A 22,215-nucleotide genomic window follows, 5' to 3' on the forward strand; every position below is an offset into this window, starting at 1 on the left:
TTATCTCCATACTCGTACACGTCCATCCGTTGGATACAATGTGAAACGAGACTCGTCCGTCCAGGCAACATGTTTCCAGTCATCAACAGTCCATTGTCGGTGTTGGCGGGCCCAGGCGAGGCTTAAAGCTTTGTGTCTTGCAGTCATCGAGGGTATACGGGTGCGGCTCCGAAAGTCCATACAGACGATGTTTCGTTGAATTGTTCGGCAGCATTGAAATCTGCAACAATTTGCGGAAGGGTTGCACTTCTGTCACGTTTAACGATTGTCTTCAGTCGGACCCGTTCTTGCAGGATCTTTTTCCGGCCGCAGCGATGTCTGAGATAGATGTTTTACCGGATTCCTGATATTCACGGCTCACTCGTGAAATGGTCGTACGGGAAAATCGCCACTTCATCGCTACCTCGATGCTTTGTCGCATCGCTCGTGGGCCGACTGTAACACCACGTTCAAACTCATTATAATCGTGATAACCTGCCTTTGCAGGAGCAGTAACCGATCTAACAACTGCGCTAGACACTTGTAGTGTTATATAAGCGTTGCCGATCGCAGCGCCGTCTTCTGCCTGTTTACATATCTCTGTATTTGAATACGCATGCCTATACCAGTTTCTTTGGCGCTTCAGTGTGGTTACAAACTACGGCATGCACACGCTCTATTCGACATGCAAACATCACTACAGATTTCAGATTCATGTTATGACGTGTTCGATATACCTGCTGTCATTTGGCTATGTGGCGCAGACGAATAGCGATATTCTGCATGACCCGCCGAAGTGTCTGTGACCTCCTGAATGGCTGTTTTCATCTGTACACATTGTCTTTAATATAGCCCCAAAAGTGAGTCGCATGTGTTCAGATGCGGAGACCAAGGTGACCAATGGTGGCCTGTGTGAGTGGGTCACCCAGAGGCAGGTTTCGGTCCCCAAAGTGCTCCTCCAGGACATCAAACTCACTCCTGCTTCGATGGGGTCGAGCTCCGTCTAGCGTGAACCATATCTTATCGAAATTAGGGTCACTTTGGATAATGGAGACGAAATAATCCTCCAAAACCTTCACGTACCGTTCGGTAGGCACCGTGCCATCATGGAATATGACACCGATTATTCCGTGACAGGACACTGCACACCACACAGTCACCCGTTAATTCACAGTCCCCCAACGCGCCAGGTTTGCTTATTGACGAACTCACCCAAATGAAAGTAGGCTTCGTCGCTAATCCAAATCACACAGGCGCATACTAATTCCCATCATTCCCCCGCCAGTGTGAACGTCCTAACGTAAACCGTTCAGAACTTATGGCGCTTTTATTTCATATAGTCCCATAACTGTCAGCACATACACTCCTGGAAATTGAAATAAGAACACCGTGAATTCATTGTCCCAGGAAGGGGAAACTTTATTGACACATTCCTGGGGTCAGATACATCACATGATCACACTGACAGAACCACAGGCACATAGACACAGGCAACAGAGCATGCACAATGTCGGCACTAGTACAGTGTATATCCACCTTTCGCAGCAATGCAGGCTGCTATTCTCCCATGGAGACGATCGTAGAGATGCTGGATGTAGTCCTGTGGAACGGCTTGCCATGTCATTTCCACCTGGCGCCTCAGTTGGACCAGCGTTCGTGCTGGACATGCAGACCGCGTGAGACGACGCTTCATCCAGTCCCAAACATGCTCAATGGGGGACAGATCCGGAGATCTTGCTGGCCAGGGTAGTTGACTTACACCTTCTAGAGCACGTTGGGTGGCACGGGATACATGCGGACGTGCATTGTCCTGTTGGAACAGCAAGTTCCCTTGCCGGTCTAGGAATGGTAGAACGATGGGTTCGACGTCGATTTGGATGTACCGTGCACTATTCAGTGTCCCCTCGACGATCACCAGTGGTGTACGGCCAGTGTAGGAGATCGCTCCCCACACCGTGATGCCGGGTGTTGGCCCTGTGTGCCTCGGTCGTATGCAGTCCTGATTGTGGCGCTCACCTGCACGGCGCCAAACACGCATACGACCATCATTGGCACCAAGGCAGAAGCGACTCTCATCGCTGAAGACGACACGTCTCCATTCGTCCCTCCATTCACGCCTGTCGCGACACCACTGGAGGCGGGCTGCACGATGTTGGGGCGTGAGCGGAAGACGGCCTAACGGTGTGCGGGACCGTAGCCCAGCTTCATGGAGACGGTTGCGAATGGTCCTCGCCGATACCCCAGGAGCAACAGTGTCCCTAATTTGCTGGGAAGTGGCGGTGCGGTCCCCTACGGCACTGCGTAGGATCCTACGGTCTTGGCGTGCATCCGTGCGTCGCTGCGGTCCGGTCCCGGGTCGACGGGCACGTGCACCTTCCGCCGACCACTGGCGACAACATCGATGTACTGTGGAGACCTCACGCCCCACGTGTTGAGCAATTCGGCGGTACGTCCACCCGGCCTCCCGCATGCCCACTATACGCCCTCGCTCAAAGTCCGTCAACTGCACATACGGTTCGCGTCCACGCTGTCGCGGCATGCTGCCAGTGTTAAAGACTGCGATGGAGCTCCGTATGCCACGGCAAACTGGCTGACACTGACGGCGGCGGTGCACAAATGCTGCGCAGCTAGCGCCATTCGACGGCCAACACCGCGGTTCCTGGTGTGTCCGCTGTGCCGTGCGTGTGATCATTGCTTGTACAGCCCTCTCGCAGTGTCCGGAGCAAGTATGGTGGGTCTGACACACCGGTGTCAATGTGTTCTTTTTTCCATTTCCAGGAGTGTATATAGTCTGTAGCCGTCCGAATTTTATGAAGAGTATCTTTCGAGAAGTTAAAGTAAATAGGTAAAGATCTTTTCGAGATTTTTGGTAACAGCGTTTCCTTGTTATATATTACATAAATATTTATATGCAGTATATACGAGGGTGAGTCAAATGAAAACCTTAAATATTTTTTTTAAATATTATTTATTGTGCAGAAGTGGTACAAAGGTGTATCACTTTCCAACATAATCTGCCCCACGCGAAATGCAAGTCCTCCAGCGCTTACAAAGTGCATAAATTCCTTTAGAAAAAACATTCTTTTGGTAGTCCGCGCAACCACTCGTGCACCGCGTGGCGTACCTCTTCATCAGAACGGAACTTCTTTCCTCCCATTGCGCAACAAGACACTCAAAATGCCGGTCTGTAATTGTTGCAACTGTTGTACGTGGAGTGTGGGGCCTTGCATTGTCATGTTGCAAAAGGACACCTGCTGACGGCAATCCACGTCGTTTTAATTTGATTGCAGGCCGCAGATAATTTTTGTAGGAGATCTGTGTATGATGCACTGGTGACAGTGGTCCAACCAGGCATGTAATGCTCCAAAATGACGCCTTTTTCGTCCCAAAAGGGAGTCAGCATAACCTTCCCTGCTGATGGTTCTGTTCGAAACTGCTTTGGTTTTGGTGATGAGGAATGGCGCCATTCCTCGCTCGCTCTCTTCGTTTCCGTTTGGTGGTAGTGAACACAGGTTTCGTCCCCAGTAACGATTCTTGCAAGGAAGCCATCACCTTCTCGCTCAAAGCGCCGAAGAGGTTCTTCATAAGCGTCGACAAGTCGTTCTCTCATCGTGCACAATGTGGTGTGCTGACCCATGACTAATGTGTAAACATGCTGCAATGTCATTCAGTGTCACTCGGCGGTTCTCCTTCACTATGTCTTCAACTGCTGCAATGTTCTGTGGAGTCACAACTCGTTGTGCCTGACCTGGACGAGGAGCATCTTTCACTGAAGTCACACCATTTGCGAACTTTCTACTCCATTCGTAGACTTGCATCACCGTACTGAACCTTCGTTCGTCGATGAATTTCAGTAGGTTTCACACTTTCACTACGCAAAAACCGAATAACAGAACGCTGTTCTTCCCTGGTGCAAGTCGCAAGTGGGGCGGCCATCTTTATACTGATTCTGCGACGGTATGTGTGCATCTGCACTATGCTGCCACCTACAGGCCATTCTGCACGTTGTTTGTAGCACGCTTACCAACTTACAGGATAACGGCGTGAAATTTCGATTTGTGATTACAAATTTAAGTATTTCATTTGACTCACTCTCGTATTTCACAAGTGTGTAGCCTCTTTTCGTCTGGACGTTTTTTAGACTATCGTGTAAAAGTTGGAAGTAAATGGGTCAAAAACTTTCGGAAAGTTTCGCTAAAAATCTTTCCCGTTTATGTAGCATATATTTATTTACAGGGTGTTTCAAAAATGACCGGTATATTTGAAACGGCAATAAAAACTAAACGAGCAGCGATAGAAATACACCGTTTGTTGCAATATGCTTGGGACATTTTCAGGCGGACAAACTTTCGAAATTACAGTAGTTACAATTTTCAACAACAGATGGCGCTGCGGTCTGGGAAACTCTATAGTACGATATTTTCTACATATTCACCATGCGTAGCAATAATATGGCGTAGTCTCTGAATGAAATTACCCGAAACCTTTGACAACGTGTCTGGCGGAATGGCTTCACATGCAGATGAGATGTACTGCTTCAGCTGTTCAATTGTTTCTGGATTCTGGCGGTACACCTGGTCTTTCAAGTGTCCCCACAGAAAGAAGTCACAGGGGTTCATGTCTGGCGAATAGGGAGGCCAATCCACGCCGCCTCCTGTATGTTTCGGATAGCCCAAAGCAATCACACGATCATCGAAATATTCATTCAGGAAATTAAAGACGTCGGCCGTGCGATGTGGCCGGGCACCATCTTGCATAAACCACGAGGTGTTCGCAGTGTCGTCTAAGGCAGTTTGTACCGCCACAAATTCACGAAGAATGTCCAGATAGCGTGATGCAGTAATCGTTTCGGATCTGAAAAATGGGCCAATGATTCCTTTGGAAGAAATGGCGGCCCAGACCAGTACTTTTTGAGGATGCAGGGACGATGGGACTGCAACATGGGGCTTTTCGGTTCCCCATATGCGCCAGTTCTGTTTATTGACGAAGCCGTCCAGGTAAAAATAAGCTTCGTCAGTAAACCAAATGCTGCCCACATGCATATCGCCGTCATCAATCCTGTGCACTATATCGTTAGCGAATGTCTCTCGTGCAGCAATGGTAGCGGCGCTGAGGGGTTGCCGCGTTTGAATTTTGTATGGATAGAGGTGTAAACTCTGGCGCACGAGACGATACGTGGACGTTGGCGTCATTTGGACCGCAGCTGCAACACGGCGAACGGAAACCCGAGGCCGCTGTTGGATCACCTGCTGCACTAGCTGCGCGTTGCCCTCTGTGGTTGCCGTACGCGGTCGCCCTACCTTTCCAGCACGTTCATCCGTCACGTTCCCAGTCCGTTGAAATTTTTCAAACAGATCCTTTATTGTATCGCTTTTCGGTCCTTTGGTTACATTAAACCTCCGTTGAAAACTTCGTCTTGTTGCAACAACACTGTGTTCTAGGTGGTGGAATTCCAACACCAGAAAAATCCTCTGTTCTAAGGAATAAACCATGTTGTCTACAGCACACTTGCACGTTGTGAACAGCACACGCTTACAGCAGAAAGACGACGTACAGAATGGCGCACCCACAGACTGCGTTGTCTTCTGTATCTTTCACATCACTTGCAGCGCCATCTGTTGTTGAAAATTGTAACTACTGTAATTTCGAAAGTTTGTCCGCCTGAAAATGTCCCAAGCATATTGCAACAAACGGTGTATTTCTATCGCTGCTCGTTTAGTTTTTATTGCCGTTTCAAATATACCGGTCATTTTTGAAACACCCTGTATGTACCATATTGCATTTTGCATCATAAACTGTTTTGGAACATTACGAATTACCTCGAGGAAAAATATCTGTTGACACATAGTCAACACATATTCGAGGTAAATGATTTTATCTGATACCCCATATGATCGTACTTTTGCTAATAAACGTAGGTGTGGTACCGAGTCGAATGCTTTTCGGAAGTCGATAAATGCTATATCTGCTTGACTTTCGGGATGTGATGTGAGGGAAGTGCGAGGTGGGATTCTTTGGAATCACGTGTGAGGAACCCACGTCATTCTGCCTGAGATGTTATGTTTCAGCACAGATGAGGGAGGGACTGAGCTGTAGACTGAGAGTAATGGTACACGGCGGAGCTGTAGTGTTCCATGGCGAGGCTGACTGCAGCCGAGCGCAGACACGCACACACCTCGCCAGGGCGACGATTGGAAAATTACCCTCGGAGACAGACGCCTTGAGGGCGCCTTTGATCCGGTCTATGAACGCCTCTCGCGCTGTCCGACGCTCCCCGTCCCAGACTCAACGCTTCCCTTGTCGCTCACGTAGCCGAAATCGTTCGCCCATTTCCCCGCGGAAATATGCACCCCTGCTTCGGAATGGCTTGTTACACATTTACCACTACTAACCTTATCTGATAATACAGTTATAAAACTTGTAAGAGGTATGCGCTGCCTGCGATATGAGAATCGCTGACCAGAGAGCAGTGTTGACTGCAGTACGAACTGCGTAACTGTAGCAGTTAGTTGTTGGTAGTCGCTAGTCTGAGGTTGTCTGCGCTTGTCGGGAGTCCGGAGCCTGAGTATTATTGTATAAGGTAAAGAAGCAGCCTCGCGCATATCTAGTAATGTATCTGAACTGTCATCCAAATGTTTTAAAAAAATGTCATAATAATTTTTGTAATATAAAATAATTCTTTTAAAAAAGCATTCATTTCAAAAAAATCAGTTGCTTCCTTTCACAAATCACAAATGTATAGGCCAGCATTGCACGGAGCTGTGCCGGAAAAATGTTAAGTAAGAGCAGATATATTCGCCGTTTTTATTGAGGTAAGAATCTTTGCTTTGTATTCAGAATGATCTTACAGGGCCTCGACGCAGCACTGCTGTCGTCCAAATTTTACCAGGTTACTGAATTTATTTTTTATTACGAGGTTTAAGAATTTTTCTGTTTCGTGCTTACATTAAATCAGAAAAGAATTTTGCGGGTACATTAAATGGGAACCAGTTTTGTTCTGAGGTCACACAAAAATTAGAATCATTAACCAAATATTTATTATAATTATAAAATTTTTTGTGGGGAGGTTACACTAAATTAGAATCACATTCATCATTATTATTATTATTATTTATAATTTTTATGGGGAGGTTTCAAACTTAAATTAAAAATTTAAATACTTCGAAAGAAGAAACCAGTAAAAAAATAAAAAGTAATATGTATTGTCTTGAAAGTCTCTTCGGGTTTGCGGCGCGATCCGAGAATCAAACCCAGCGAGGTGGCGCAGTGGTAGGCACACTGGACTCGCATTTGGGAGGTCGACGGTACAATCCCGCGTCCGGCCTTCCTGATTTACACACTGGCCATTAAAATTGCTTCACCTAGAAGAAATGCAGATGATAAACGGGTATTCATTGGACAAATATATTATACTAGAACTGACATGTGATTACATTTTCACGCAATTTGGCTGCATAGATCCTGAGAAATCAGTACCCAGAACAACCACCTCTTGCCGTAATAACGGCCTTGTTACGCCTGGGCATTGAGTCAAACAGAGCTTGGATGGAGTGTATAGGTACAGCTGCCCATGCAGCTTCAACACTATACCACAGTTCATCAACAGTAGTAACTGGCGTATTCTGAGGAGCCAGTTGGTCGGCCACCATTGACCAGACGTTTTCAGTTGGTGAGAGATCTGGAGAATGTGCTGGCCAGGGCAGCAGTCGAACATTTTCTGTACCCAGGAAGGCCCGTACAGGACCTGCAACATGCGGTCGTGCATTATCCTGCTGAAATGAAGGGTTTCGCAGCGATCGAATGAAGGGTCGAGCCACGGGTCGTAACAGATGTGAAATGTAACGTCCACTGTTCAAAGCGCCGTCAATGCGAAGAAGAGGTGACTGAGACGTGTAACCAATGGCACCCCATACCATCACGCCGGGGATACGCAAATATGGCGATGACGAATACACGCTTCCAATGTGCGTTCACCGCGATGACGCCAAACACGGATGCGACCATCATGATACTGTAAACAGAATCTGGATTCATCCGAAAAAATGACGTTTTGCCATTCGTGCACCCAGGTTCGTCGTTATGAGTACACCATCGCAGGCGCTCCTGTCTGATGCAGCGCGTCCGTGCAGATGGTTGTTGTCTTGCAAACGTCCCCATCTGTTGACGCAGGGATCGAGACGTGGCTGCACGATCCGTTACAGCCATGCGGATAAGATGCCTGTCATATCGAGTGATACGAGGCCGTTGGGATCCAGCAGGGCGTTCCGTATTACCCTTCTGAACCCACTGATTCCATATTCTGCTTAACAGTCATTGGATCTCGACCAACGCGAGCAGGAATGCCGCGATACGATAAACCGTAATCGCGATAGGCTACAATCCGACCTTCATCAAAGCCGGAAACGTGATAGTACGCATTTCTCCTCCTTACACGAGGCATCTCAACAACGTTTCACCAGGCAACGCCGGTCAATTGCTGTTTGTGTATGAGAAATCTAGTGGAAACTTTCCTCATGTCAGCACGTTGTAGGTGTCGCCACCGGCGCCAACCTTGTGTGAATGCTCTGAAAATCTAATCATTTGTACATCACAGCATCTTCTTCCTGTCAAATTTCTCGTCTGTAGCACGTCATCTTCGTGGTGTAGCAATTTTAATGGCCAGTAGTGTAGGTTTTCCGTGATTTCTCTAAATCGCTTCAAGCAAATGCCGGGATGGTTCCTTTGACAGGTCACGGCCGACATCCTTCCCTCTCCTGCCCTAAGCCAATGAGACCGATGACCCCTCTGTTTGGTCTCCCCCCCTCCCCCCCTCTCCTAAATCAATCCAATCCAATCCTAAAATCAAATAGATTCAATATTTCGGCGATATAACAGTTCGCCATCTTCAGGAGAACGCTGATGTTGACAAGGGAAACTAGGCGCTTCAGTCCGGTACCGCGCTGCTGCTACAGTCGCAAGGTTCGAATCCTGCTTCGGGCTTGGATGTGTGTGATGTCCTTAGGTTAGTTAGGTTTAAGTAGTTCTAAGTCTAGGGGACTGATGACCTCAGACGTTGAGTCCCATAGTGCTCAGAGCCATTTGAACAATTTTGAAGGAAAACCACCCATCGCAGACCCCCTCCTCCTTCCTCCCCCCCCCCCTCCCCAGATTTAATGGTAAGATATCCGAGTGGATACCCCGTCAAAGAATAAACACAGATAAAGCATGAAGACACGAAAAAGTGGGCGACCCGTGTTCGAAGCTTCCTCGTGTCATTTATTTTTTTCTCAACATTATGAACCTTCCGTCCGGTCATTGAAATGTTTGTTGTCTTTCTATAGTCTTGGCAGTTTTATTCATATCAGATCTGAAGATGGTTCTAGATGAACCGAAACCAGCCATATGAATAAACATTTTGCAATCAAGACGGATTATAATTAACATTGTAAAATCACTGATTGCGGCTATCCTATCAGACATTAAATCTGTTTTTGCAAAGTCTTGGCAGTTGTCACTATACATTGGTCATTGACATGGAGTCATGTGGTAAGAATACGTTATCGTCGCAAGTAAACGTGATGGATAGTGAGAGCAGCCGGGATACCACGTAGACGTCTCACACAAATGAAAAGACCAAATAAACGGGTGTGAACTATGTTACAACAAAGGAATTCAGGTGTCAAGACTTCCAAAACGGTACGCAACTTCAAAAACGTTAAAAACATATGTTGTGACAGAGCACAGAGAAACTGTGTGATTGTGAAGCTATTGCGTTCATTTGTTGCAGCTTATATGACAAACTATTTAGGTTTCATAATTTCCTTGGAATGATCACATTCACATTCTTACGAACACCTATATCGGGAAGGAGGCATATCTCATTCACTTACCAGTAGTACAAATTAGGTGCGTCGGTAAGGGATTCCTATCATATGTCACTAATGCCGCGTGTGATACACCAGACGTGTTTTCCAGTGTAGGATTTGGTTGACTCGTCGCCTTGTCACCAAGTTTGCGGATCCCATTCGAAAGCCTCTTCCTTTCGGCTGCTAATAGAAAGTTGTGCAGAATCAACGGTCATTATACGAGGTGCAACACTGAAGTAATGAGACTCATGTGAAAAAAACAGTTGCTTACCGTTTAGTCAAGTTTAGTGTTGTCTCCTTCAACGTAGTACCCTTCTGATTGCACGCACTTTTTTCAGCGCTTCTGCCATTGATGGTAGCATTTCTGAAACTCATCTTCTGTAATATCCTCCAAGACCCTCGTCACAGCTTTTTGGGCAACTTGTGTTGTTTGAAAATGGTGTCCCCTTACCACCGTTTTGACTCTTGGAAATAGAAAAAGTCGCAAAGAGCGGTATCTGGTTAATAAGAAGACGAAGTAAATATTCCAGAATTCAAATCGAGACTAACTGCCAACATGAGTAACGTAGAAGTAAATATCCTCGGAGTAGTGAAGCAACTTAATCACTTAATAAAAGAAAGTCTTCTGGTCCAGACTGTTTAACAATTAGGTTCCTTTCGGAGTATGCTGATGCATTAGCTCCATACTTCACAATCATATACAACCGTTCGCTCGACAAAAGATTCGTACCCAAAGACTGGAAAGTTGCACAGGTCACACCAATATTCAAGAAAGGTAGTAGGAGTAATCCACTAAATTACAGGTCCATATAGTTAACGTCGATATGCAGCAGGATTATGGAACATATATTGTGTTCAAACATGATGAATTACCTCGAAGAAAAAGGTCTATTGACACACAGTCAACATGTGTTTCACAGGTACGATGTTTCGTAACCCAACTAGCTCTTTATTCACATGAAGTGCTGAGTGCTATTGACAAGGGATTTGAGATCGATTCCGTATTCCTGGATTTCCGGAAGGCTTCTGGCACTGTACCACACAAGCGGCTCGTAGTGAAATTGCGTGCTTATGGAATATCGTCTGAGCTATGTGACTGGATCTGTGATTTCCTGTCAGACAAGTCATAGTTCGTAGTAATTGGCGGAAAGTCATCGAGTAAACCGGAAGTGATTTCTGGCGTTCCCCATGGTAGTGTTATAGGCCCTTTGCTGTTCCTTATCTATATAAACGATTTAGGAGACAATCTGAGCAGCCGTCTCCGGTTGTTTGCTGATGAAGCTGTCGTTTATCGACTAATAAAGTAATCAGAAGACCAAAACAAACTGCAAAATGATTTAGAAAAGATATCTGAATGGTGCGAAAAGTGGCAGGTGACCCTAAATAACGAAAAGTGTGAGGTTATCCACATGAGTGCTAAAAGGAACTCGCTAAAATTCGGTTACACGATAAATCAGTGTAATCTAAAAGCTGCAAATTCAACTAAATACCTAGGTATTACAATAACTAACAACTTAAATTGGAAGAAACCCATAGAAATGGGGGGGGGGGGGGGAAGGCTAACCAAAGACTGCGTTTTATTCGCAGGACACTTAGAAAATTAACAGACCTACTAGGAGACTGCGTACCCTACGCTTCTCCGGCCTATTTTAGAATACTGCTGCGCGGTGTGGGATCCTTACAAGATAGGACTGACGGAGTACCGGAACATCGAAAAAGTTGAAAGAAAGACAGTAGGTTTTGTACTATCGCGAAATATGGGAGAGAGTGTCACAGAAGTGATACAGGATTTGGGCAGGACATCATTAAAAGAAAGGCTGTTTTCGTTGTGACGGAATCTTCTCACGAAATTCGAATCACCAACTTTCTCTTCCGAATGCGAAAATATTTTTTTGACACCGACCTACTTAGGGTGGAACGACCACCAAGATAAAATAAGGGAAATCAGACCTCGTAAGGAAAAATATAGGTCTTCATTCTTTCCGCGCGCCATACGACATTGGAATAATAGAGAATTGTGAAGGTGATTCGATGAACCCTCTGCCAGGGACTTACATGTGATTTGCAGAGTATCCATGTAGATGTAGATATCTTGCCTGGCAGAGGGTTCACCAACCCCCTTCACACTAATTGTGTATTATTCCAAGGGTAAAAAAGGGGAAAAAAACGAACACCTATGTCTTTCCGTGTGAGCTCTGGTTTCCCGTATTTTATTATGATGATCGTTTTTCCCTATGTAGGTCGGCATCAACAAAATATTTTCGCATTCGGAGGAGGAAGTTGGTGATGGAAATTTCGTGAGAAGATTCCGCCGCAGCGAAAAACGCCTTGGTTTTACTGATGGCCACCCCAAATCCTGTATCATGTCATTGACACACTTTCCCGTATTTCACGATAATACAAAACGTGCTGCCCTTCTTTGAACGTTCTCGAGGTACTCCGTCAGTCCTATCTCGTAAAGCACCGACACCGAGCAGCAGTATTCTAAAAGACGCTGGACAAGTGTAGTGTAGGCAGTCTCCTTAGTACATCTGTTACATTTTGTGAGTCTCTTGACATTAAGACGCAGTCTTTGGTTAGCCTTCCTCACAACATTTTCTAAATGTTCTTCCCAATTTAAGTTGTTCGTAATGGTAATGCTTAGGTTTTAAGTTGAATTTGCGGCTTTTGGATTTGACTGGCTTATCATGTAATCGAAGTTCAACGGATTCATGTGGTTGACCCACACTTTTCGTTATTTAGGGTCAATAGCCTATTTTTGCACCATACTGATTTCTTTTCTAAATCTTTTGCAGTTTGTTTTAATCTTCTGATGACTACTGGTCGATAAACGTCAGCATCACCTGCAAATAACCGAAGACGGCTGCTGAAATTATCTCCTAAATCGTTCATATAGATAAGGAACAGCAGAGGGCCTATAATACTACCTTGGGGAACGCCAGAAATCGCTTCTCTTTCACTCGATGACTGTCTGTCTGTTACTACGAACTGTGACCCCTCTTACAGGAAATCACGAATCCACATAACTGAGACGATATTTCGTAAGCGCGCAATTTCTCTACAAGTCGCTCCCTCTCCAAATGAGAATGTTTGGAGTGGAGGATTATGGTCAAGGCCCTGCAGCCAGCTCGGTATGTTGACGATGTAACGCGCTAACTGGACAGAATTTGGCACGATGTACCTCAGGACATCCAACTACTCCATCAATCGATGGCAAGCCACATAACTGCTTGCACAAAGGCCAGAGATGGACAAACGCGTTATTGGCTTTTCCAATTTGTGAAGCTCCTTCTATTGAATAAATCATCGAAATTTCTGAAATTTTAATCATTTGCCTGTGCATGCACACCACATCCACGTATTTCCGTCCCAGTCGGATAATTCCATCGTGGTGCGTTGTTTGTATTTATTTATTAGTATATTACTGGAATTCGGCTTAAGGGGCTCCGGAACGCCCTATACTTGCAATGTTAAAATAACGCTTATAAATTACATCTTTCCTCACAAAGTATTTGAGGTAGGAAGTTGAACTTTTTACAGATTATTTATTGGAATATGGGCTACAACTTAACCCAGGGATTTTACAAAATTTTAGTTCAGTTATTAAAGATGATTTTTTTTCAATTGTAATGAAAATTCACAACATTTTTTTGCAATTTTTTATTTATATATTCAAAAATGTACAGTTTTTTGGAAAAAGGCTGTGTTAAATTATGCAGAAGGTACTGTGTAACATTTACTGAAAGTTTGAAACAAGTATGTTTGGAAGATCCTTAGAAAACATGTAATTAGTATGAGAAAATAAAAGTTTTGGGAATCGAGCGACAAAGATTGGATTAACTTTTTAGTGCATTCCAGGTCGATAGGATGGATTATCTTCATCCTCTGCAAACTCCTCCTCCAGCTTCCTCTTGTTCCTCCTCCTGTTTACTCTTGCTTGTATTTCTAGACTCTTTACAGCCCTGCCTGCAGCCCGAAGGCGTTCCTTGTCTAAAGCAAGCATCGCTCGTACCATGTTAGAACCTATCTTCATTCCCATATTTCTAAATACCTTGCACCTTTGGCTTTCCAACATTTCTCCTTTTCTTAAAAGCCTTCAGAGGATTTCTAATAACTTTACTTTTACTCATTATTATACTTCAACAAAACAGAGACTCAAGAAACAGAATTAATTACGAATATTTTCGAGATAACGACAGAGTAAATAAACATGAAACAATCGACAATCACACCAGCGATATATATTGAACCATCACAGGTTAGCCACAACACATACTTTATCTCACATCACTAAAATGTACCTGATGAACACGGACGTTAATAATAACACCATTTAACAGCAGTTTAACAGCGCCACAGTGGGTCACGCCCATGTAGAACACATTTCAAAAAAAATTTAAAAATAGCTGTAGTCTTCGGAATTGAATAAATTATATATTTATTAAAAGGTAATAGTCTGCAGATTCAGAAAACGCAAAAAAGTAAAAATTGATCTTTTCATGATTTTGAGCCTTTTCGGAGCCCCTTAACTCGCCACTTTCTTGAATCAAAGTGTTTGGGCCTCGCATTTCGCCACAGCGCAGACGCCTCCAAGGGCAGCAGCCAACCAGAGCGCGGTCTCCTGTGTTGCAGGTATCTCGCACGAGTTCTCCGCGGTCCCGGAGAACGTGACGGCGACGGCGGGCGAAGTCGTGCGTTTCACGTGCCAAATCCAGTCAGTTCCAAGTGCGACCATCGCGTGGGAGCACAACAGGAAGCAACTACCTCAAAACAGCAGGTGAGTGGCTGCAGTCGCGAGAGCGGATTGGACACACGTTGCTAGAAGCATCCACTGTAGCAGAGATTCATTGGTACTTCGAGTACTGCCTTGTGGCCTTGTTTTCTGTCTCAACCCTCCAACAGCGCTGATAGGTCATAATGAAGAAACATCAGCAGAATACCAAACGTTATCTTACCATCACGCCAGAGGGTTTGAGACAGAAAGCATATTCAGTAATAACTATAGGTTTATTACTTCTGGATGAACAATCCACAGTTATAAAAGAATTATATCACTAGAAAACGGGTTGTGATTACAGATATCGTATTTATGAGGCATTCAGGGAACAAGAAGCCCAACAAGTGATACAACACGCCATTTTTGTCATGTGCAAGGAAGAAATGGGTGTCCTGCGCTCAATTACGAGATGTAAACAGTAAAACACAGGGAAATCTGTAATAAGGTTTATTTTAAAGTGTAATTTTCCTTCAGGTTTAAAGTACAGAGAATCTGTATGCACTGGGAATATTCAACAGTGGGTGAGGAAAAAGGATACACAAACAGATAATTTTAGGAAAAGTAAGGCATGTTCTTGCTTGAAAAGATAATTTTATGTCTCTGATGGACCGGCTTACAGCGCCACCTAGGGTGAAGAGAGGTGATACGCACGAATAAGCCAATTCCTTATATACATTAGGAAAATGTGTAATGTGTACTCCTGAGAGCTGTTTATTAGCGATTGGAACAGGTTAGAATTTAGGAAAGAATTGGACTGCGATTATGTAAAGAATGATATAGAAACTGTTACGAGGTCGAACAACTAGCTCGACATCCTTCAGAATTACGAGCTATGTAATGCCAGCAAAGGTTGTTGTGATTTGACTTGATGCGTTATCGCTAAAAAAATGGTAATTCACCAACTGACGAAGTAGTAAGTATACAGCGTGCTTTTTAAAGAAGCAGCCTTTCTCTGTTTAGTCACAATCTCCTACATCTGTACAGCTGATACAGTACGTAAAAGATAGAAACGTTCTGGAGCCAGCAGCAGTCCCCACATTCAATTTAGAAAGCATGTATCGCACTACGAGGTGCGGCTAGAAAAAAACCGGACTGATGCTGGAAAAAACATTTATTTACAATTATTTACAATTTCATGTTATCTCCTTCAATGTACTTTCCTCCTCGGTCTCTACACCGCTCCATACGAATTTTCCACTGTTCATAGCAATGCTGCAGATCATTTTCGATAAGTCCATACATTACTTCCGTCGCTTTTTCTTTTACTGCTTCAACAGTCTCAAATCTAGTTCCTTTCAAAGCTGACTTGACTTTAGGGAAAAGAAAAAAGTCACAGGGGGCCAAATCAGGTGAGTAGGGTGGATGATCTAAGATGGGAATGTTGTGTTTTGCCAAAAACGTCTTCACTGACAACGCACTGTGAGCTGGGGCATTGTCTTGGTGAAGGATCCATGACTTTTTTCTCCACAAATCGTTCCGTTTTCTCCGTACTCGCTCACGTAGGGTAGCCAGGACGCTAATGTAGTAATGCTGATTCACTGTTTGTCCCTCTGGTACCCAATCAATGTGCACAATCCCTTTGATGTCAAAAAAAAAATCATCATTGCCTTGAATTTCGATTTTGACATTCGTGCTTTTTTTTTTGTCGTGGAGAACCAGGAGTTTTCCAATGCATCGATGGGCGTTTAGTTTCGGGATCGTAAGTAAAAAACCACGATTCATCGCAAGTAATAACATTTTGTAAGGAGTTGGGATCACTTTCAATGTTTTCCAGGATGTCAGAACAAATCATTCTTCGGCGTTCCTTCTGTTCAATTGTGAGACACTTTGGAACCATTTTTGAACACACTTTGTTCATGTTGAAACTTTCATGAATAATCTGCCTAACACTTTCCTTGTCAACTCCTGTTAACTCAGACACTGCTCTGATTGTTAAACGGCGATCTTGTCGAACAAGTTTACCGATTTTTTCAATGTTTGCATCAGTTTTTGCTGACAATGGTCTGCCAGTGCGAGTGTCATCACTGGTGTCTTCGCGGCCATCTTTAAATCGTTTAAACCACTCAAACACTTGTGTTCGCGATAAACAATCATCGCCGTACACTTGTTGTAACATTACAAACGTTTCACTTGCAGATATTCCTAGTTTGAAACAAAATTTGATGTTAACACGCTGTTCTTTCTGTACACTCAACATTTTCCGACGCACAGACAAAACGTCAACTACTTAAAACAGACGCCACGGGCAGACTGAGTGCAGGAGGCAGATGAAACTCGAGCAGTAGGCGGAGCGAGAGTCACGTGACAGGCCACGCGACTTTCAGCCTTATTGCATTCGTTTTATTGTTTCACCAGTACTAGTCCGGTTTTTTTCTAGCCACACCTCGTATGTATTGAAAAGATATCCATAAATCAATGTTTTATTAACAATCCGAGTACGAACGTATACGCCCGACTTTGTCGTGTACATTGGGTACGTTCCAGTGCCGCTACATGTCTTGGGATTAGGCGGCGGCGTGGGGTGCGGCTGCCAACTAGTCGAAAGTACGGTTTCAGTGGAGCTCAATCTAAGAAGTCATTTGATGCCATTTCACGAGAATACGCCGAATGACACAATGTGTGATAGCCTAAACTCAAAGATTACGTAAAGGGTTTGTTGACTAATGTATTATTTATTTATTGAGCGACATGATTCGAGGATGTACCTCATCATTCAGGCTATATGACATTACAAAAACTATTTCACAGTAGGATCATGCAGATGTTAAACAGTCTTCTCATAAATGCTGTGGTTATCCTGTGCGATGTCACTTTGTAAGCTGGACTGATGTCTGCATGAAAATGTTTCGCAACAAATCACTCACTTTGTTCTTATGCCGTGGCAGTCTCGTTATGGTTTCCATTTCTGTGGGTCCCGTGACTTTCTTGATCACTGTTCACAAAATTTCACAAACGTACCAGGAACTTGGAAACACGATCAAAAACAGATTTTTAATGCAGTGGACAAGACGGCGGTCAAAATACAGCTGCTTTCGATTTGACTATCGAACTGTCGATCTACGTGGTGTCAGATGATTACAATGTCGCGTGGCCTGTCACGTGACTCTCAGCCTTATTGCATTCGTTTTATTGTTTCACCAGTACTAGTCCGGTTTTTTTCTAGCCACACCTCGTATACCGGTAACAGACCCAACAGACATTATACGAAAAAATCTAAAAACATACAGTCGCTCCCAGATGAACACATTACTGAACTACTCGCGTTAGTAGTGCTTATAACGGCACATGGGAGCCCCGTTTCAGAGCCTTGGCAAATAGTTTTATAAAACTATGTTGAACCTTAGATCGTTTTTCAAAAATAGTTGGAAAAGAAGAAATTTTGGCTCAAGTTAGGGATGACAAATTCTGCTTTATACATTCATGCTCATAAATTAATGATAATTGCAGAATGTGGTATCACACAACGTGGCACTACACAAAACTGGTGCTAATAGCATAGGTACATAGGGAACACACACGACACAGATCTGTAAGTCCACGGTGTTGGTGATCAGTAGAGAAAACCGTCCCGAAACACATGTGCTACAAAACGACACTGTTTCCTGCGCATGTACCGCGACATCAATATAGGATATGATCATGTACACGTACACAAACCGCAAACCATGCACACGTACACAGGCCGCACAACGGGTTGGCATGCTCTGGATCAACAGCTGCTGGAGTATAGCCTCCCATTCTTGCACCAGTGCCTGTCGGAGCTCGTGAAGTGTCGTAGGGGTTTGAAGACGTGCAGCGATACGTCGACCGAGAGCATCCCAGATGTGCTAGATGGGGTTTAGGTGTGGAGGCCACTCGCCTGATGGTCTCTGTTTCAAGGTACTCCTCCACGATGACAGCTCGGTGGGGCCGTGAGTTATCTTTCATCAGGAGGAAGGTGGGACCCACTGCACCCGTGAAAAAACTGACATACTGGTGCAAAATGACGTCCCGATACACCTGACCTGTTACAGTTACTCTGTCAAAGATATTCGGGGGTGTACGTGCACCAATCATAATCCCACCCCACACCATCAAATCACGACATACATTCAGGTCCCTTTCAAGGGCATTAAGGGGTAGGTATCTGGTTCAAGCCAGATGAAAACCCGGTGAGACTATTCAGACAATACCTGGACTCATCAGTGAACATAACCTGGGACCACTGCCAGTGACCATGTACTATTTTCTTGACAGCAGACTTTATGGGCTCTCCTGTGACCAGGGGTCAGTGGAATGCACCTTGCAGGTCTCCGGGCGAATAAACCGTGTCTGTAGACTTGTGTCTGGAGACAACTGTTCCAGTGGCTGCAGTGCGGTCCCGAGCAAGGGTACCCTGCAGTACTCCGTGGCCATCTGCGGGCACCGATGGTGAGATATCGGTCTTCTTGTGGTGTTGTACACTGTGGACGTCCCGTACTGCAGCTCCTGGACACGTTTCCTGTCTGCTGGAATCGTTGCCATAATCTTGATATCACACTTTGTGGCACACGGAGGGCCCGTGCTACGACCTGCTGTGTTTGACCAGCCTCCAGTCGCCCTAGTATTCTGCCCCTCATAACGCCATCAATATGTGTTCTTTGAGCCATTTTCAACACACAGTCACCATTAACAGGTCTGAAAACGTCTGCACACTTATCGCTGCACCGTAGTCTGACATGCACCAACACACTTCTGCGTATGTGGACTGCTGCCAGCGCCCCCGTGGGACGACCGCAGGTCAAATGCACCACACGGTAATACCCCGAGGTGATTTAAACCCGCAAATCGCCCCACCAGAGCGTTTTGTCACCATGTATCAGCATTATCCTTAATTTAGGAGGATGAGTGTAGACGAACAACAAACGAAACTTGAAAAAAAAAGTAGGTGCTTACATTAACAAGATACATAAAAGATAAAATTCACAACTGAAAAAGAAACATAAAAAATTATCTAGACATAACACTAATACCAAAAAGAAACACGAACACATAGTTGAAATTTACTGTAAACCCACAACTACTGAAATAATCATCCAACCACTCAAACTCAAAATAACAAGCAACGCTGCAACACATGCACCATAGAATCGACATAATGACACTCAGCAAAGAAAACGAAAAAAAACAATGAAGATAGACAACAGTAGATACAACGATATTCGCAAATCTAAGCAACAAAATAGAAAGAAAAACAATAACATTAAACACAAAATCAAAATAACAGCACAACATAAGCTAACACAGATACGCACAGTCAGTACCATAACAACAACGACATAGAATAATTAAGAAAACATGAGACAGGAGATACTTCACGATGACATACAAACTCTCACATAAGATCACCAACATTTTCAAAGGACAAGGCATAAACATAGCACACGCAACAGACAGTTCTATCTAAAAACTCATCCCAAAACTGACGGGAGACAGACTTACACCAAAAACCGTATATATATATATATATATATATATATATATATATATATATATATATATATATCAATTCCAATGTAATATGTATTACTGGCAGGTACATAGGTAGAACGTTCGATGTCAGATACAAAGAACATATGAAAGCCTTTAAGAATGGGACAAATCACATTTGCAAAACATCTTAATGTTAACCCAACTTCTAGCGAAGACATAATAATGATCAGAATAAGCAGTGCAAGACGCCTTCTGATCTTGCAAGAAAATTATCATACGAGGGTAGTCATAAATGTTGTCTGAGTGGAAGAAACGACTTACCTCGGTAAAACGCTTGTATTTTTTCAATGTAGTCTCCCTGTGCGCCAATGCACTTGTTCTAGCGTTGTTCCAATGCCTTAACCCTATCTCAAAAATTAGGAGTAGATTCCTGTGGGCCTGCAAAATACCTGTCAACTTCGTCCGTCAGTACTTCATTTGAAGAGAATTTCCATTCATCGAGGAATGTTTTGAATTTGGGGAAGATGGATGTCTGATTAACCAAAATTGTGCGAATTACGCAGGTGTGGCAACAACAGGTATCTTTGTTCCTGTATTTTTGTGAGGGCAACGGGTGCTCTTTGCCTTGATGTAAGATGACTTTCTTCCGTGCCAAACGTGGCCTTTATTGCGTGTATTTTGTTTTAGTTGGTACTAGACGTTCGCGTAGTATTGTCCAGCAGTTGTTTGACCAGTGGGAACATACATAATCCATCAGTAGATTACATTTCACAACCCAGAAAACTGATTCCGTGTCCTTTCCAGCGGACTGAATTGCTTTCGTGGTGAATAAACACGTTTCCACTGCTTTGACTTTTATCTGTGGTCACAAACTGACGCAAAATTTTTTTTGGACATTCCCATGCTGATGTGTTTCAGATCCTTTGTTAAGTGTCGCAGCAGCTATCTGGCCAATAATTTTATCAAATCCAATTCCGCTGTTAAAATGTGATATGCCCGATCAGATCAGATGGCATGCATATATCTTCAGCTATTTGTCGCACTTATAGTCCGCGGTCCAACATCACCGTGTTATGCATTTTTGCAATAATTTATGAGATGGTGGCACCTGTTGGCCGAGCTCCACGCGGATCATCATCTAAGCTGTCCCGGGCAAATTTAAACTCGTTTGCCCACTTGGAAAGTGTTTAATGTAGAGGATGAGAGTACCCAAATTGTTATGAGAATCGACATAGTAGTTGCCCAGGCGCTGGGGCACCCTTCATTGGTCCGTCCCTCATTCGGACCCCGCATTGTAGCTATTACTAGTACTGTGAAGAATGACCTTTCTGTTCTTAAAGTAAGTGGTGAACGAATTGTGAGCTACTTCCCGTATTCCATAATGGTCCAACTTCTGGAGCAATATTTTGTGATCAACACAATGAAACACCGTAGTTAAATAAAAAACATACGTAGCATTCGAAACCTTTTGTTTAATCCACTCAGCTCCTCACAGAAAAAAGATAATACAGAATTTTCAGCTGTTAAACCACTTCTAAAAGCCAAATTGTACATTTTGACAGCAAATTGTGTTACATGAAATGATCAGTTATCCTTATGTACCCAACGTTTTCAATAATTTAGCAAACACTGATGGCATAGATATAGGTCTAAAATTATCTGCACTATCCCTTTCTCCCTTTTTATAAAGCAGCTTTACTGCTGAGTACTTTATTCGTTCAGGAAACTGACCATTCCTAAAGGAAAAATTAATAATGTGGTTAAGAACAGGGTTAACATACGCAGCTCAGTACTTTTGTATCATATCCTTGAGAATCCTTAGTATTCAGTAATTTAATTGTTGAATCAATCTAAGTCTTGTCTGTATTATGGAGGTTATTTCAGATATCAGCCACAGAACGTCATTTTCCAAGAGAGTTACACAGTTCTCTGTAGAAACTAAGTTTTGATTTAATTCATTAGCTATGCCCAGAAAGTGATTTTTAAATACAGTACGTATATCTGACTTATCAGTAACAGAAACATTTTTACTATGTACTGACTTTATACCATCGACCTTGTGCTGCTGACCAGACACTTCCTCCACAACTATCTGTACGGTTCTATTTCTATCCTGTGTATTAGCTATTCTGTCTATGACATACTCTTTGACTCCCTAATAAT

General features: G+C 43.8%; 1 protein-coding gene across 1 annotated transcript in view; it reads left to right on the forward strand.

Moving 5' to 3' along the window:
- LOC126214933 (protogenin A-like) overlaps positions 1-22,215 on the forward strand; it is a 323,877-nt gene that overhangs the window by 142,767 nt on the left and 158,895 nt on the right. The window contains exon 3 of the mRNA XM_049941572.1: positions 14,457-14,601. Within this exon, the coding sequence (XP_049797529.1) occupies positions 14,457-14,601 (145 nt within the window). The remainder of the gene's footprint in view (positions 1-14,456; positions 14,602-22,215) is intronic.

The sequence above is a fragment of the Schistocerca nitens genome, chromosome 12 (assembly GCF_023898315.1).
Source record: "Schistocerca nitens isolate TAMUIC-IGC-003100 chromosome 12, iqSchNite1.1, whole genome shotgun sequence".
In the NCBI taxonomy this organism is placed as follows: Eukaryota; Metazoa; Arthropoda; class Insecta; order Orthoptera; family Acrididae; genus Schistocerca; species Schistocerca nitens.